Source organism: Myodes glareolus, chromosome 13, assembly GCF_982192425.1.
Source record: "Myodes glareolus chromosome 13, mMyoGla1.1, whole genome shotgun sequence".
Lineage (NCBI taxonomy): Eukaryota > Metazoa > Chordata > Mammalia > Rodentia > Cricetidae > Myodes > Myodes glareolus.
Window position 1 is genome coordinate 43,336,107 of NC_142038.1, and position 17,194 is coordinate 43,353,300.

At 39.4% G+C, this 17,194-nt stretch overlaps 1 protein-coding gene across 2 annotated transcripts in view; it reads right to left on the reverse strand.

Moving 5' to 3' along the window:
- The window catches only part of Spink5 (serine peptidase inhibitor Kazal type 5), a 59,876-nt gene that overhangs the window by 12,929 nt on the left and 29,753 nt on the right, over positions 1 to 17,194 (reverse strand). For both annotated transcript variants that reach the window (XM_085699914.2, XM_048419154.3), the window contains exons 13-22: positions 16,694 to 16,821; positions 16,040 to 16,088; positions 12,627 to 12,754; positions 10,455 to 10,542; positions 9,479 to 9,606; positions 8,796 to 8,859; positions 5,554 to 5,678; positions 3,029 to 3,122; positions 1,728 to 1,855; positions 158 to 230 (exon numbers count right to left, since the gene is read on the reverse strand). In XM_085699914.2, the coding sequence (XP_085556040.2) occupies positions 158 to 230; positions 1,728 to 1,855; positions 3,029 to 3,122; positions 5,554 to 5,678; positions 8,796 to 8,859; positions 9,479 to 9,606; positions 10,455 to 10,542; positions 12,627 to 12,754; positions 16,040 to 16,088; positions 16,694 to 16,821 (1,005 nt within the window). The remainder of the gene's footprint in view (positions 1 to 157; positions 231 to 1,727; positions 1,856 to 3,028; positions 3,123 to 5,553; positions 5,679 to 8,795; positions 8,860 to 9,478; positions 9,607 to 10,454; positions 10,543 to 12,626; positions 12,755 to 16,039; positions 16,089 to 16,693; positions 16,822 to 17,194) is intronic.

Below are 17,194 nucleotides of genomic sequence, written 5' to 3' on the forward strand. Positions count from 1 at the left end.
TACTGTGGAGACAGGGTCTATAGTAACATTTTATAGCAGCAATGTAAAACCCAGACTTAGCTCTGACATTCTAAAAGGAAGATCTCCACTGGCTACATCAACAACAACCTCTTTCCACACTTTGGATGGTTTGCACCAAATGTTGGCACTGACTTACCTTTCCCGTGGCTGAGCCAGTCCCATTTGATCTTACGGTGGAATTTTTATCTCTTTCCTCTATGTCTTTCTGCCTATGAGAGAAAGGGTCGAATAGTCATCTTGTTGGCACAAATGCACAGGCAGGATGAATGGGTCTGAGGGCTTGTGTTCTAAACCTTCTTTTTCACAGCGAGTGTCTCCACTCTCTGAGAGCACAGCCTGTTCCATTACTACGATTCCAGGGCAGGAGGCCCCTTTACCACAAAATACATGATCAAATCATTTGATTACAGCCTTCACAATTTCTATCCAAATTCATCTCCAGTCTTGGCCCACTTTCCTAGAGTGGTGGTCCGTGATTTTGAGGTTAAGAAAAAAAAAAAAAACATTGTAATGTTATTTCTTAAAGCATGGCCCCCAAATAGCTAAATAAATAGTAAATTCAAACAAATCTAAGTCATAGCACTTCAGTCAATTTAATCATTGAAAATAGAGCATTCCTATAATGCCATAACATGCTGAAAAATCTAATTATGATTATACCTTTGGTCAGACACCTCCACTAATTGCCTGGAGAGATAGCTCAGTTGGTAAATTGCTTGCCTCACAGACACGAGGACCCAAGTTCGAATCACCAGCACCCACATGAAAAGCAGTGGTTAGTGTCAGGCAGATGCTTATAATCCCAGCAGTAAAGGCACAGAGACAGGAAGATCAATGAGGGCCACTGGCCAGTAAAATCCAGGTCTCCCGTCCACAATATATAATGCTGTCACACATGCTGACAATACAGAGTAAGCTCTAGGTGACTGTACAGAAACACTGGACTGTAACTAGAGCCTTCAAGTCCACTCTCCATGAGACTTTTAAGAAAACCAGTTTCATTTTTCTCATTAGTAGAATGTCAGCATTGGTATAAGGGTTCATCACATAACCCTCAGAGAAGTGAAGAATGAATGAATTATATTTTGTGGCATGAGAGATAGACGCTACTCATTTACTAATCATGCAATAATTAAATGTCACAACTAAAAGCATCCCTAATTGTTTAGGGTCACCTAGGACTAACTCAGTTTGTAGATGGGACTAACAATAATTGTGTTACTGACCCTGACAAGATTAATCAAAGTGGCCGAACTATGTCATAGTATACTCTAATACCATTCATGGGGGGGGATAAACAGAAGTACCTACTCCTGTTTCTGTAGTTAAGAATGTTTCATACACTTGGCAAGGGCCTGGCTCTCTTAAACACTGTATGCTTCACACCCTTGGCAAAAGCCTGATTCTCTTAAACACTCTTCAGTTATTTCATATGACTATCATTAAATTTCACTAGGCCAAGGCAATGAACAATATTACAATGACACTGGGAGGTCACAGAATTACAGTGGCAAACAGAACAATCAGCCACTTGATTATCTGTCCCCCATTTGGGCTTAGGCTCCTTAGGAAACAAAAGCAGGGGAAAGCATTGGGCTTAATGAAAAGAACGTTCACAGAAGGAGCCACAGAAAAGGAGAAATGTCATTCATTAAGGAGATAGGCGTGGTTGTCTTTTAGACACACTTGCTACGAGAAGCACTTACAGGAGTTCTTTACACATGACGCATTTGTTGTTGTATGGCTTCCCATCAGCACCACGGACAGGGTCACTCTCGCGAGTACAGCTGAGCTCTCCATTTTTCATGCTTTCCCAATACTGAGCACATGCCTCCTGAAAAGGAAGAAGAAAGCAGGGCACGTGGGTAGTCTTTTTATTCCCACCAAGCTCATGAAGCAAGCACTATCAGGAGCATCTTTTCCTTTTACCCTTGGAGATAGTCCGTGACCTAGGGATGCTGTCCACAGAGAAAAGGGGCGCTAGAGTCATCGTGTTCTAATTATGAAGGATGCTTAATGCTTACATGGGGAAATTATAAAGTGGCTAAAGTCTGAGAGCACAAACCACAGGTTAGAAAACTATATACCAAAGGCCAGATCTACATTTATCTTTGTTCAGATGTGTAATGTTTCAATGAAATAATTTTTCATTTATTTCTTTATTTAAGCACCATTTGTGACTCCTTCTCTAGATAAAGACATGTTCACTAGACACATTCCACAATCTGGAGAAGACAAGCAAACAGCCTGAACACATTTACTTTCTGAGAGTGGGAATTCATTGTCCTAAAGAAGACACACTAGAAAAAAAATAGAGAAGACATAGTTTTATCACAGGTAGTATATTTGGGGGCAAAGAGATGGCCTTGATCTCCCTATGACCATTAGAAGGTGAACAGGCAGCAGAAATCTATGAAGTGATGCTGTATCTCTTTAAATGATGCTGTGCCCACTCTGCAAAGTATCTCAAATGTGCTCAGAAGTACCTAAATAGTTTTCTTCTATCTAAGGTATTTTCCTCTATCTCTTTAAGAGAACTTTGAGATAAGAAAGATGAGGTAATTTTTCCAAAGTTTCATAAGTCTATATGGTAAGAGGCCAATTGTACAGACTCCTTAGTCTGTTCTGTTTCATCATACTATCGTGCTTTGGAGAATAGAAAAGGTAATTCAAAGGCTTGGCCTAATCCTCAGAAATAAAGAAGAGTGAAAGAAAGTAAAGATGCCGATGAGAATCAATACTGACACGAAGATTAATGAACTAGAAAAGGCTCGGGAGCCTGGGAAGGTTCACTGTCCCATTTAATCCTGGGTCTAAAGAAGTCAAGAGTCACACAGCAGCAGAATTTGTTAATATCTTATCCGAGAGGCCAAGGTGGAAGACTGTTCTTCCAAGGACCTGTTTGTCTGGTCACTCTCTGCCTTTCCCTTTACTTCCGGCCCCATCATAATCTTGCCAGCAATGAGTTCCGCCCACACAGGCTGTGAAAGCTAGGGCTACCTCTCACCTTCGCCTTCAGTCTCCCACCACCAGAGCCATGGCCTGAAGTGATTCTCTGATTTTCCTCTTCCTTCTTCCTCCTTTCTTCTTTTTCTCTGTCACTAAAAGTCAGAAAGTGGAAGGAATAATAATAATAGCTTACTGAACAAAGACCACTTTTCGACGAGCCTATCAATTGGATCTAGATGGAATTTATTAGTGTTTGTCTAATATCTGAGTTGTAGGCCCCCTTCCCGAAAAATGTAGCAGACGGATTATGTGAAGTCCTTTGCTTGGCAAAATTTTCCTCATACTAAGAGAAAAACAACATCTACTTAGCTACCAGCTAGTTAGTATTTGCTAAATGTTTGCTCAGGACCTTTAACTTATTCCTTTAACTTTTTTCATCTACAAGAGGACCCAAAAATTGTCATTTTCGTTAGCAAGCATGAGCTTCTTCCTCTATTATTTGCTTTTCAAAAACAAAACATTGAAATTACCTCCAACTGTATCTCTTCTTCTGTCTTGCCTGGCTGTCTCCCGTCAATACTTTTCCTATCACCCACCCTCACCTTGACAACTTGTGTCTTCCTTCCTCCCTCTAGCTGGCCCTCAGTGGGTAACGGCAATCCATCAGTCCCCTAGCGCTGGTCAGTCACATTCAGAATGCTAGGCTTCTCTTCTACTGATGGCTGCTGCGTGCATTTTCCGTAAACAAATCATTTTGCTGCCGTTTCCTCCCCTAACGGAAACATTTCTGCAGCCCTCACTACACGTAGAATTGACGTCCATGTCCCTGGTTTGACACAGAAAGTTGGTAAAGCTCCTGAGTTCTAAGTGTTGGTTTCTTACATGCCACAGTTTTCCTAATTTGGACCATATGCAGTCTGTTCTTTTCTCACATGTAAATGTCATGTCATTTACATATCTATAACGTTCAGGCCCATTTCCACCTAAAACTTTCTCTTAGCTCTCCCTTCACTGAAGTCTGAAAGTCAGCTTTGTATTTATTACCCTAGATCCAGACAACAGCTGATGGACCACTCCCAGTCCATAGGGATCAAGGACATGAATGGGAGTGTTGTAAAAAAAAAATGGCAACAGTAAAGATTTCTGAACGTGTGATGATCGAAAATTAATTTCCAACGAAGCAGGCAATGGATCCCTGCCATTGCCTGTGTTATATCACGGACTTCGCCTCAGCATTTGTTCGGAATACACAATATGCACGCTCTCCTCTGTGTGAGATGTCAGCTACTCAAAGCCATAGAGAATTGCCTAAGGTCTCAGCTCAGGATCAGAATTATTACAAGTTATGGATTGCAGTGCTTTTGTTTTTCTGTACACTAAAAGTTTTATGTTCTTACAGGAACATAATGACTTAAATGTGGGAACTAATGACTTTCGATCATCTCCTACCATCGTTTTTCAGCATGGATGAAGCAAGCTACTTTATCTTTTGATTGCATTATATTCAAGTGTTTGATTTTACAAATTGCTCTATGAGTTGCTGACTTGTATTTCATTCAATACTTTTAAAATAAATTTTCTCTTCAGATTAGGATAGAATTTCCAACAATTCCTAAGATGACTTCAAGTATATTTTTGCTATTTAAGACTACATACTTATGCAAACTTGCATCCTCAACATTGATGATTATATGATCAAAATATTAATCAACTTTGAAAGATTTGGAAAATGTTTTGTGTCCTGCAGTATCAAATATTCAGCCAAGATTTAATTCTTAACTTACAACTGAACAGTAGTGCCCATTCATTTGATTTTTCCTAATTAAATATATAGTAAACCATTGTTTTATTTAAAGTTCTTTAGGACAGTTACAAGTAAGTGTTTGATTTGTGTATTTATTTTATGTACCCAGGTGTACAATAAAATTTTCTCAGGAAAAAGATGTTGTGGGTGGCAAAGGCTTAAGAAATTCCAAATTGTATGATTTCTGGCAAGAATCCATCTCATTCATCCATTCATCTTTGTTTAATCATTATACACAGTGACTATTGTAGGTGTTCAGTAAATATCTCTTGAATGATTTATATGTTTTAGATGCACTTCTACACTCTGTGTGAGGCATTACTTAGGTTTATTTCCTGAAATATTTTTTCCCAAAGTACAGAACAGAGTGACTAATAAATCCTGTGTATATTCTTCCTAACTGGAGTTCTAAGATAAAGAGTAGAATAGGTCTATTTGACAACAGATAAATATTTTTTATCAGCAAATATGTGATTATCTGCTGTGAAAACGAATAAGAAGTATGACAGTCTAATAGTATACTATTTCTAGAATTATAACTATTGGGGATGAAAATGAGAGATTCACCTGAAGATACTTTTCAGACAATCATTTCTTTCATATGTAATGAATATCATGTACAATATTATATTATGTAAGTCTGCCTGGATTATTGCCTTTCCTACTTTCCTCACAGTAGGAATTGTCTCTCATGCACAATAGTGTGCACGTCTAAGTTTGCAGATGTGTGGCTTCTCCTACTCTCCGGACTCCCAATAGGTGCTGTGTCTTTTACTCACAAGACAGCCTTGCACATGGCACACTTGTTCCCATGGGTCTTGCCATCCGGGCCACGCACAGGGTCATTTTCTCGTGTGCAGTAAAGTTCTCCATCCTTTAAAAGACTCATAAATTCATCACAGTCCTAAGAGAAAAAAAGAATTGCAAAATTTCAAATATTTTCTTGGATAGAGAGAGAGGTGGAGGGAAAGAAGGGAGGGAGAGAGAGAACCTAAGGATTTTTCCTACCTCTGGTGACTTTAACTTTCAATTCTTACCAAGTACATTGGACCAATAAATGACTTTGTGGTTTGTCCACTTTGAAATTGAGTCCTGAATCCACACACAGGTAAGATTCTCTTAATAAATTGTATTTCCTTTACATTTCAAAAACCATTTATTTCTCTAATGTGTACGTATGTGTGTGTGTGTGTGTGTGCGTGCATGCATGCCTGTGTGCGTGTGTGTGTGCGTGCATGCATGCCTGTGTGCGCACGCGCATGCGCGCGCACGTGTGTGTGTGTGTGTGTGTGTGTGTGTGTGTGTGTGTGTATACATGCACCATGACTCAGGAGTGGAGGTCAGAAAACAGCTTGAGGGACTCAGTTCTACCCTTCCATCGTATGGGTCCTGGGCATTGAACTCATATTGCCAGGCTGGGTGGAAAGTACATTCACTCCCTGAGCCTTCTCACTCCTCTTACACTGTTTTCTGAGGATTGGGCATAATTGTTACCCAGAGGTTTATTAATTATCTCAATTCTGTTATAAGGTGATAAAAATAGCACATATAACACCATCATATTCTGAAGAAAACCTTCAAGTTTGCCTGCCATCCATACTCTCTTAATTTCTTTTACATGATCCAGAACAAAGATGGCTTCCTCTTTCTATTTAAAGACCTGAAACTCTTCCATTACCTTTCCACATGCCTCATCCACAAATGAAATTTCTACCAGATGAACTCAGCTATTTAACTACAGTGCTGCTTTGGGGAGTACTGGGAAAGAACCTTAACAAACCTGGTAAGAGTCCTATACTAAAGACTTATTTTTCTAAATTAATAAAATATGATAAATATGCTTCTTGAGATCAGTATATTAAGATTCAATATTATATGTCCTTCAGACAAGTCAGGAATATTTTTCTTTTTCCAAATTAGATTATTTTCCAATATTTGGAAAAAGTGTTTCTTTTCCTCAACAACTGATTGAGTCAATTTATTACAATTTATTAAAACAGTTGACTTAGGTATCTGCAATAGTGGCTTCAACCTCTATTCCTAGCGTAGAACTGATGGAAATAATCTATTTAGCTATCCCAGAAAGGCTGCGTGAGACAAGGGGTTGCTTGTAGATTCTCATCAGGAAATAACACACGTCTTAGACCCTCCATACAAACTGCTCCCTTGTTGTGATTCTCAGTTTCTTGGTGGGCCTGCCAGCTGGGCTTTCAAATTCTTTTTCTTTGAGACTCTGATGAAGTCGGCACGTATCTTCTCCAGAGACTTCACAGTGAGGCTGGAGAGGGTAATTGGAATTCAGTGAACTCCTATCTCTGTTTTACAAAGTTTTTCTGGTGTCCTTTACAGCCGTAGCTGGAGTGATGTTTCTTGACTGGCATGCTCCCAGCTGACCAAATGGGGTAAGTCAGGATGGGATAGACTGGAACAGATCTCCAAAACACCAGCAACTGCATCTTAGAAAGGCTTCCCAGTATTCGCTCTCAAGTGCCATGTATGACCAGACACTGCAAGGTTGCTGTCTATGGCAGGATTTTAACAAGATCGGATGGACTGATTTTGTATTCTTTCCTGAGTACGATAGAATCCCAAGGGTGGCCTGGCTAGCACTACTCTGTTCATGGCTACGTCACATTGTTAGAATTCTAATTTCCTACCAAGAAAGCTTAAATGAGTGTTCTTACCACTTTTGGTTGAATTCCCTCACTTATAAGTTGGAAATAAGAATATTCTTCATGATTTAATAATGGGAAATAAGCAGCCAAAATTTTTTAAATGCTTAGTGACTAAAGTCTAGAAAGTACCCAAAATATGCTAGCTCTAAAATATGAAGAATTAAGAAAATACACAAATCACTTAATACCATAGGGTTAATTACTGGTGGCAATTAGGATTGATTTTGTGTTTCTCCTAATAGCCCTGTCAGAAGTTAAAAGTCAATAATGATAGAGAACACATCCCTATCCATCTCTCTTCTTCTTTCACATTCACTGCCCGATTTCTTGACTGCTCATAATTAGAAACACGATCAGCAATAAATCTTGACTGCCAAAGTGAAGGCGAAGGTGGAAACTGCATTATACTGAATGCAGATGACCGTGGGGGAAGGATTTTATCCTGAAGACGTTGGAAACTTAAAACACTCATGCTGTTTTTCAGGTCGGGTTCACACTTCCCTGCAATCCAAGTGTGTAAGTAGTCATCCTCCAGCTTCAGAACTCAGGAGGTCTTCAGAGACTTGATTCTAGTGCACATGGCCTTTGATGGGTACAGAGAAGTTACCACGATCTGTAGTAAGTTTCCTTGAGTCAGTCACTCTGAACCATCAAAAATATTTCTTAGGGATGCTGCCTTAAAAAAAATTCCCCCCATAATAAAAAAGGAAAGCAAAGTGTCTTAGGAAGATTTCTGGGGTTAGGGGCAGTCAGGACTCCTGTGTTCAATTTCTTTCTTTCTATTTTATCCCCTGTAAGAACTCAGAAATATGGGTTCTAATGCCAATAAAACACTAATTTTGTAATTAGTGTAATGTTCTTCCTTCTCTCTAGATTTAAATTTCCACTGGACTATCTGAGGATGAAGTAAATTTGAAACTATGTACTGTGATAAAAGTTTGGCCATTTGTCCTCTGTCTCACAATACTTGTGAGTAAAGACGTAAAGGAATCTAGACATGTTAAAGTGTGCAAGTCGACGACTGTTCTTCTAGCCACAACTGTAGAATTAGTAGTAGTGGCAGAGACTGCATGGCCACACAACTGAAATAATATACTTTCTGGTTATTAAGACCAGGATTTGGTGGCTAGAGAGTAAAACTAAGGAGGTATGATTAAAGTTTTATGGAAACCTACTGCTTGGTAAGTGAATTTAAATATACAATTAGAAAAAAAAGTCAAACTCCAGACTATATTGACCCCCAAGTTTCCTCACAGCCAGGATCATCAATAATTCTGTGTGATGTTTACAGCAAAATGGCAAAACTTGACCTTTCCATTGTGGTTTGAGCATCACAACATAGTTACCTTTTTAACATCTCTTTTAGCCTTTACTCTGAACACAGCTTCATTTTCTTTTGCTTCTTGCTGGCTGCGAGAGAGGGGTGGACAAGAGTCATTACCAGCACCAATGCATAGCATCTTAAAGAAAAAATTCTCAGGTAAAATGTCCTATTTCTTCTACATCTCTGCTTAATTTAGTAATTGAAAAGAAAATAAATATGCTCCTTTATATCTCTCCTCTTCCGTTTAACTTTGCTTTGAAAATAAAATATAAATGTTGTCGCACAATATCAAATACATCTCCCACTACATTTTTGATGGATAAAGAGTTGTCTTTTGTACCAGAAAGCAACTAGAGGGATGATTAAGCACTAACAAAATTTCCACTTGAGATCACCTAATGATTCCACCTTTGTATTTATTAATCATGGTGGCGACCACTCATTATAGAGAAATCAAGGTCCAGCACTTTAACATCATCAACTCTGGGGAAATCTGTTATTAGCACATGAACCGACCATAATGCTAATTTAAGCATCCTTCAGAACACTGAAGCAGTAGAAAGAAAGGGCTGTCACTGTGTGTCTTGATAATACATCCCCCAAACTCATCACAAGGAAAGAAAGGTTTTATCAATGTCCTGGACCAAGCTGGCAATCCCACCCATACATTTGACACTCAGCAGTACTGGCTGCAGCTGTACTCACAAGAAAGTTTCACACATGAAGCAGGTGTTTTCATGGATCTTCCCATCCAAGCCTTCAATGGGGTCATTCTTTCTGGTGCAGGGGAGCCGGCCATTTCTTACCTGGGAACGGTATTTACTACATAGCTCCTGTCAAAGGAAGGAATGTTTGAGAAGCAGATTGCTAAACACTGTAAAACTTCCCCCACCTTGCACCCCTTTTGAAAACTGTGATGTTTTGCAACAATATATCACAGATGCACAGACAAAGTGATGTCAGATATCAGTTCTGACTGATACCCTGTTCACAGACTTAAGTAACACATTATTTGGAATGCAAGATTGCTGTTATTAAAATGATTAGAAAACATTAACCATTATTTTGATGTAGAGACTATGAGAGACAAAAGGCATAATAATTTAGTGTCTTGGTTTGGTAATGAAGTCTGCGGTATGCAGAATAATAGCCACTTTTAATCATTAGTTCTCACATAAAATGCTAAGCAGAGTTGTGTGTGCTGTAACTCCAGTACTGGGGAGTGGACAGAGGTAGGTTGACTGTCTGGCTAGCCTAGCTATAAAACTTCCAGGACAGACAGTGCAAGAACCCATCAAAGGGCAGTGAGCATAGAAGGCGTAACTGTTCTTATCTGCCCTCCAGTCCCTAAACAGGAGATGCACAATCACACATTCATATGCACCCCCTCACATGCACGCACACACACACACACACACACACAAGGAGAGCAAGGTACCACCACCACCACCACATATACAAAGGAGAGCTTTCAAATAAGGAGAAGGCAAATGCTTGAAGTCCAACATATAGAACATCAGAGAATAAGAATAAATAAGCATAGTAAAGAAGACAGTTTCTTAGATATGAGGATTCGGATTTATGTTCTCAGTTGTCAACGCATTAAGGATGCCGAGACTGCTGATTTGACCAAAGAGAATGATGACTGGACTTGTGTGTGCCATGATGTCTGAACAGATACCTGTATTGCTTCTCTCTTCGACTTTCCAGCCTCAACCTTATCCTTCTCTCCTTTGTCATCTTTTTTCTTCTCTTCCTCTTCTACTAGACTGCAATAGAAGACACAAGCCAAATTCATTTCTCCAATTACTCTGGCACATTTCCAGAAGGAATAGAATGTCTACAACCAAATCTCAAAAGTCTCCTGGACACTGGACCAGGGAGATGGCTCAGCAAATATAAGTGCTTGTTCATAAAGCCCGATGACCTGAGTTCAGTCTCCAGAACCCATTATGGGAAGAGGGAAAAAACTCCAGAAAGTTGTCCTTTGAGCTCTATGTGTGCATTGTGGTAGTACATGCTTTCACACACATACTCTCTCTCTCTCTCTCTCTCTCACACACACACACATAAACACACACACGCACACACTGAGCTCTATATGTGCACTGTGGCACTGCATGCCTGCACACACACACACACACACACACACACACACACATATAAACACACATACACAGGCACAATGTACAAATGATGATTATTAAAAAATATATAAACATTTTAGGACAAAAGTTTTTTTTCCTAGGAGGTGTGCTTATTTTGGACAACAAACAAAGATATCTGTCTATATTAAACTTAAAAAGCAAAAACAATGACAAAGGAATACATATTTATAAGTGAGCAAGGACCTCTGCTGATGTTATTTTCTGAATGTTACTTAATTCAATCTATAAGAAGCCACAATTATCTTGATTCTTTTCTCAATCATGAAACTTTTCCCTCCAAAGTAGCTATGATGAAATCGATGATAGCAAGAAATGATGCCAAGTTAGATGGTGGAGACATCAGAACTTAAACAATCCTTCATGATAAGATAATAATTTAAATATTTTAGCATAGTTAATTACATGACAATTCAAATTTTAGTTGCAATCATGATAGAAGTCCAGTAAGATTCAATAGTAAACATTATGAGGTCTCCCACCAGCCTAATATTCTAGGTTTTGCTTTGTTTTTGCTGTTATTTTGAGACAAGGTCTTGCCATACAGCCTAGGCTGGCCTCAAACCCACAGTCTTCTTGTTGTAGCCTCCAAGCCAGGAATTCAAATTTGGATCAACAAGCTCACCCAATTCTTGCATTTTTTACTGACATATGACATGCCAGAACTCAAATTATTAGCATTTACCACATCTGATCATCAGCATCAATGAGAACAAATGAGACAAACCTGTTTCTTCTTGAGTTGTAGGTCATTACTTATTCTATTGATCTACTTACACTATTTCTTTACTTGAAGAATTATAGGCATACACTTAAGGATGGACCAATCTGTAAAGACTAAGATAATCAATAACTTTTTGTTTTACATAAATATAGTCTGAAGATAAATAAGGCTGATAACTTGAAGATATTTTTTCAACGCTTATCTTGAGGTCACTCTCAGGAGTAGCTTAGTATTATGAAAAACCTCAAAAGGTAGCTACTGAAATCTTAGTGGGCTGGACTCATGATTTCAATATAAAACTGAAACAGGACACATTCTATATTATCTCACATAGGAGAACTCTGGCAACAGGTGTGCCCACAAAATCTGGCAAAGAAAGAGCTAGAAGGCTTCGACTAGCTTTACAGACAGAAGTTTTTGTACATTTAGTTTGTGAGCTTGTCTCTGAGGGGCTTTACCCTCCACTAAGGCACATACCAAAACCATACCTATCACTGGCAGAGGGCAATGATCTCACTAAAAGGGTAAACACAATGTTCTCTATTCCACTTCTTGGTCAGATATTTTAGCAGTCCTTGTACACTAGCTCCAGAGTTTTCCATTCAACTTTATTTTAAACCCATATCTGGATATATTCACAGAATCACAGATTATCCAAAGTATGAGAGAGGCCAAAGAAAACACCTGATTCAATCTGAAGTGTGCTTTCTTTCTTTCTTTTTTTGTAAATGAAGACATTTACAAAATGAAGACATAAACATTTTGTGATGAGTCTAGCCACTTGACATAATAAGAAGACAGAAGGAACAGAAGTGAATAGAAAATGATGTCACTTTATTGTTCATTATTACTTAATATCACATCCATCTGTTTATAAGGTTTTTCTCGCATACACCCTGGAATCTCAAACCCAGGGAAGGATAATGGTGTACGATTAGTTGGAGACACAAGGGTGCATACTCACAACACACTTGCACACATGGCACACTTGTTTGCATGTGTTTTTCCATCTGGGCCAACAACAGGGTCATTTTCCCTAGTGCACATGAGTATCCCATCCTTTGCTTGGTCCCGGAACTCACTGCAGATTTCCTGGAAGTTGAAAGAGATCCATCTTAAGGCAGTTACTACTTCTCTGGTATGTTATCTTACTGTGAGTAATAAATAATGTTCACTGATTCAGAAAAAAATTTAAGGAGAAATACTAAGTTGCAATAAATCATTAAGAACAAAGTGATCATCAAGAGCTTATATGCACAAGGGTTACTCAGCTGTAAAGAAAAAGAAGCCATGAGCATAAGTGATGGATTAGGAAAAAAATTGCTGAATTAAGTTATTTGGAGCCTGAAAGACAAATGCTTTTTGTTCTCTCTCATACGAGTATCCTAGCTTCAAATGTATGGTTTCATATGTATATTTAATTTGGATCAAAGAAGAAACCAGGTGAGCAGAAAGAGCTTTAGGAAGGAGTATACAGTGAGGGAGGGAGAGTGTAGATTGTAGATAACGCAAACAGGGTGGTTGAATTCTGAGGGGGAAAAGGTTTTATCAGGAAAGGGTACAAGTGTATGTTGGAAACCAGGGAGTAGGGGGATTTGTGTGAAAAGCCATATGTAAGCCTCACACCCTAATTCAACCATACAATTAGATGGATAGTAGAAGACATGAAATATTAGAGGAGAGGATGGATTACTTGGTGTTAAAGAATTAAGCAGCATGGGGCTGGGGATGAGGGCTGGGGAGAGGATGGTATAAAGGTAGGTTAAACACAACTATATATGCATAAAAAAACCTTTATGGACGCTGGACGGTGGTGGCACACGCCTTTAATCCCAGCACTCAGGAGGCAGAGGCAGGCAGGTCTCTGTGTGGTCAGGCTGGTCTATAAGAGCTAGTTCCAGGACAGGCACCAGAGCTACAGATAAAAAGCCCTGCCTCAAAAACAAAACAAAACAAAAACAAAAACAAACAAAAAACCAAAAAAAAAAAAAACCCTTTTATGGAAACGTACTAGTGAGTAAGCTAACTTTAAAATACAACATTTTACACAAAGAATAGGAACAGAATTGCCCTGCATGGGTAGACAATTTTGTTCCCGTTATTAATAAAAAACTGCGGCACAAAGCATGGGATATCCCTTTATGAGCTCTTGGTCAGCAAGGTTCCAGAAGTCTCTAAAACAATACCAACTATTGACATTGCTCTTAGTTAACTATCATGATTTCATGGCAAGACTTCTGTTGAAGACTCCACACATTTTGACTGGAATTAGAAAATTAGTCTCAAGCTGACTTGGAAACTACCTTCCTGCTGCTTAGTTTTCATAATACCGAAAGATGCCACCTAGATGGCTAGAGAAAATATATCAAAGGTCTTACTTAGTGCTCAACTCACATTCTAGGGTACCCACCCACCAGGCAAGAAGTACCTATGGGTGCAATAGTGTCACAACTGGTATAGAGTAACTAATTGCTTTGTGACAGGACGTGAAGCTTGCTCAAAAGAGGGAATTTTCTGTCTGGTGCTACAATCCTGGTCAAAAGCCCATGGCTAAGCATGGCCCAGGGTAGAACCTGCCTTTGTTATTTCAATAAGGGGACATGTTGTTAAACTGACTTCTAGACAGTTATGTTTATACCTCTATACTCAAGTTGACTTCAAACTTGGTAACAGAAGCTTATTTTGTCATAGGTGTACATAGCTGGTCAAAGTGTCTGCAATAAGAGATTGAATGTGCAGACCTACATGGAACATCTTCATCAGTTAACTTCCTCCCTACTGGTGCTTGGGGCACACCACCGAGGAGGAGACGGAAGATTGTAAGAGCTGGAGGGTGGAAAGGACTTCTGAGAAGTGCTGTCTGTTGGATATGCCAGGGCCTTCATCTCTATGAACTCATAGCAGCTGTGGCTGCCTGCACAAAATCTAGCTAGCCAAACTGCCAGCATAGTTGGCCAAGGTTTTCTCTAGCTCCACCCTCATTAAGGAGCTGTTGGTAGTGGATAGTTACTGAGGGAGACACAATTATTCTTCTTTGATGATTTGGCCACTCATAGGACTCATGCTCTTGCCAATGGTCCCATTGCCGTGCATATATAGGCAGTTGTAATTGGATTTAGTGGACTACCAGAAAAAGAAAAGACAAGATGCTGCAAGGAAGATGTGTAAGGTGACACACAAGGGGAGGTAGAAGGGGAAATAGAGGATGGATAAGATCCTATTTCATTGCATCCTACATGAAATACTATATGAATAAAGGAAATTACAATTTTTTTAAAGAAGAAAAATTCCACAGGGTCCTGGCATTTGCAGCAAGAGTATAAACATGCACTATCACTCAGGGTGTTTATCACTTGGCTTGAGAAAGGGGCAGAACATATTAGTAGGCGCCCATGGATACATCTGCATCATCTGTATTTGTGTTGTGCTGCGTGTTGCAGCCTGTAAAACCTGTGAAAGGTGCCAGGGGAAGAGACTCAGTGAGCCTTAGGAGCCTTCCCTGGAGGAACTGACGTTATTGCTGAGCTCTCCTTTGTGTTCAGAATTCTGAGAAAAAAAATGGAAAAAAAAATGTGTTCAGCTAAGAAATAATTAGTGTTTGTATAAGAGGGGAGAGCAAGTCTGAAGTTTGGAGATTCTGACCCATCTTCAGGATGTGATCCTCAAAGGGAAGAAGATGTGGATGCGAACCAGAGCAACCCCATCAGAGAAGGGAGAAGGAATGCATTGGGGGTATTTAACAGGGCTCTATAACTAGTCAAATATAACGTGTACATCCAATTTTTTGCATCTTAATTACTAATAAAAAGATAGTGCTAGCTAACAAAGCATTTGTTATTTTAAACAAATCAGTTTAAAGGTAAACTTTTAAAATATGCAAACTTTCTCCAAATAATGATGTTTGCACATTCAAGAATGTTAAAAATACACACTGGGAAAATCTTGTAAAAGTTTATTAAGTGGAAGTAATCTGTCATCTACACAGACATACTTCTCTGACGGATCTAGAAAACAGTAAAATTGTAAAATCAAGGATGTAGACTAAGAGTGATTTGAAAGTCAAAATGAATAATCATCTCTCTCTCTCTCTCTCTCTCTCTCTCTCTCTCTCTCTCTCTCTCTCTGTTCCCTCCACTCATCCACTAGCCACTGGTCTTACCTGTTTCAAACTAAAAATATCCTAGGCTTGTCTTTAACTTCTGGGTTCAAATCAGCCTCCCGAGTAGCTGGACTATAAGTATGAAGGTTACATGTTTCATTTGTTTATTAGGCATGAAGTTTAGACAGCAAACACTGCGCTAGTGGGACAACTTGAACATCACACCACCGTGGAACCAAAACTGTGGGGCACGACAACAGTAGATCTGAGACAATTACCTTTGCAGCTTCTCTTTTAACCTTCGCTCTTGCTCTGTCTTCTAGAATACTACGAGAAAAGGAGGAAGGAAGAGACTATGAAGAAACAAGTCTTTTCACTAGAGCAAAAATCCATCGTACTCATGGGCTCATCCTTGATTGATGTCTTGACTCTTTCAGGTTACCCTGAAGCCCTGCACATCAAGCTTGTCAAATATATATATATGCTAATGAATTGGATTGCTAATTAGCAATTAGCTCCATTATCTCAAGAACGTGATATAAAAGAGGAGGCTTTCCTGCCCAACTGCACCTGTTCAGCATCTCCTCATCCACATTATACACCTTCCACCACTGCAGCCACTGGCAACCACTGCTCTGCCGCTTGTTATCTGGATTTTATTTGAAGTTCTCCTTAGAAGTGATCTCATGCATTACTTCTTTTTGTGTGTTTCCTGACTAGTCTACAACTGTTTCTATCATAATAGTCACATTCTGAAAGCTCTCTGCTTTTGTTGTTATTTGCTGATGTTTAAATGTGACCCTCCAAGTTGAGAGATACCTAGACAAAGAAAACGCATTTTTTTTTTATCTACACTTGAAGATCTTCAAGCCAAATCTTCCCATGATGTTCCCATGACCCCGCACAAGTCTAGGGGCCCCTACTGTACTCACAAGAAAGCCTCACACATGGAGCATGTGTTGCCATGGATTTTCCCATCTGGGCCCCTGATTGGGTCATTCTCTCTGGTGCAATACAGCTGTCCATTCTTTCTGACCTTGCGATAGCCTTCACACAGCTTCTGCAAGGTCAAGGGAGAAGGTGGAGTTAACCAACACATGATTTGCCAGAATACAAAAGTTACTGACATGTGAATGTTTATTTCTTAATAGAGAGGGTCTCTTTAATGGTAGGATAAGTAGCAGGTAAGCCTAGAGTAGACTTAAACTTTGAAAGAAGCATGAACATTGGTGTGTGTGTGTGTGTGTGTGTGTGTGTGTGTGTGTGTGTGTGTGTGAAGGTCTGAAGACACACATCACAGAAGTCACAGGAAACTTTCAGGAGTTAGTCCTTGCCTTCAGTCCACCTTGTCCAGGCAAGGTCTCTCTTAGATTCTATTGTTGCATGCATGAGTATTCCAGGCCATCGGGTCAAAGAGTTTCTGGATAATTCTC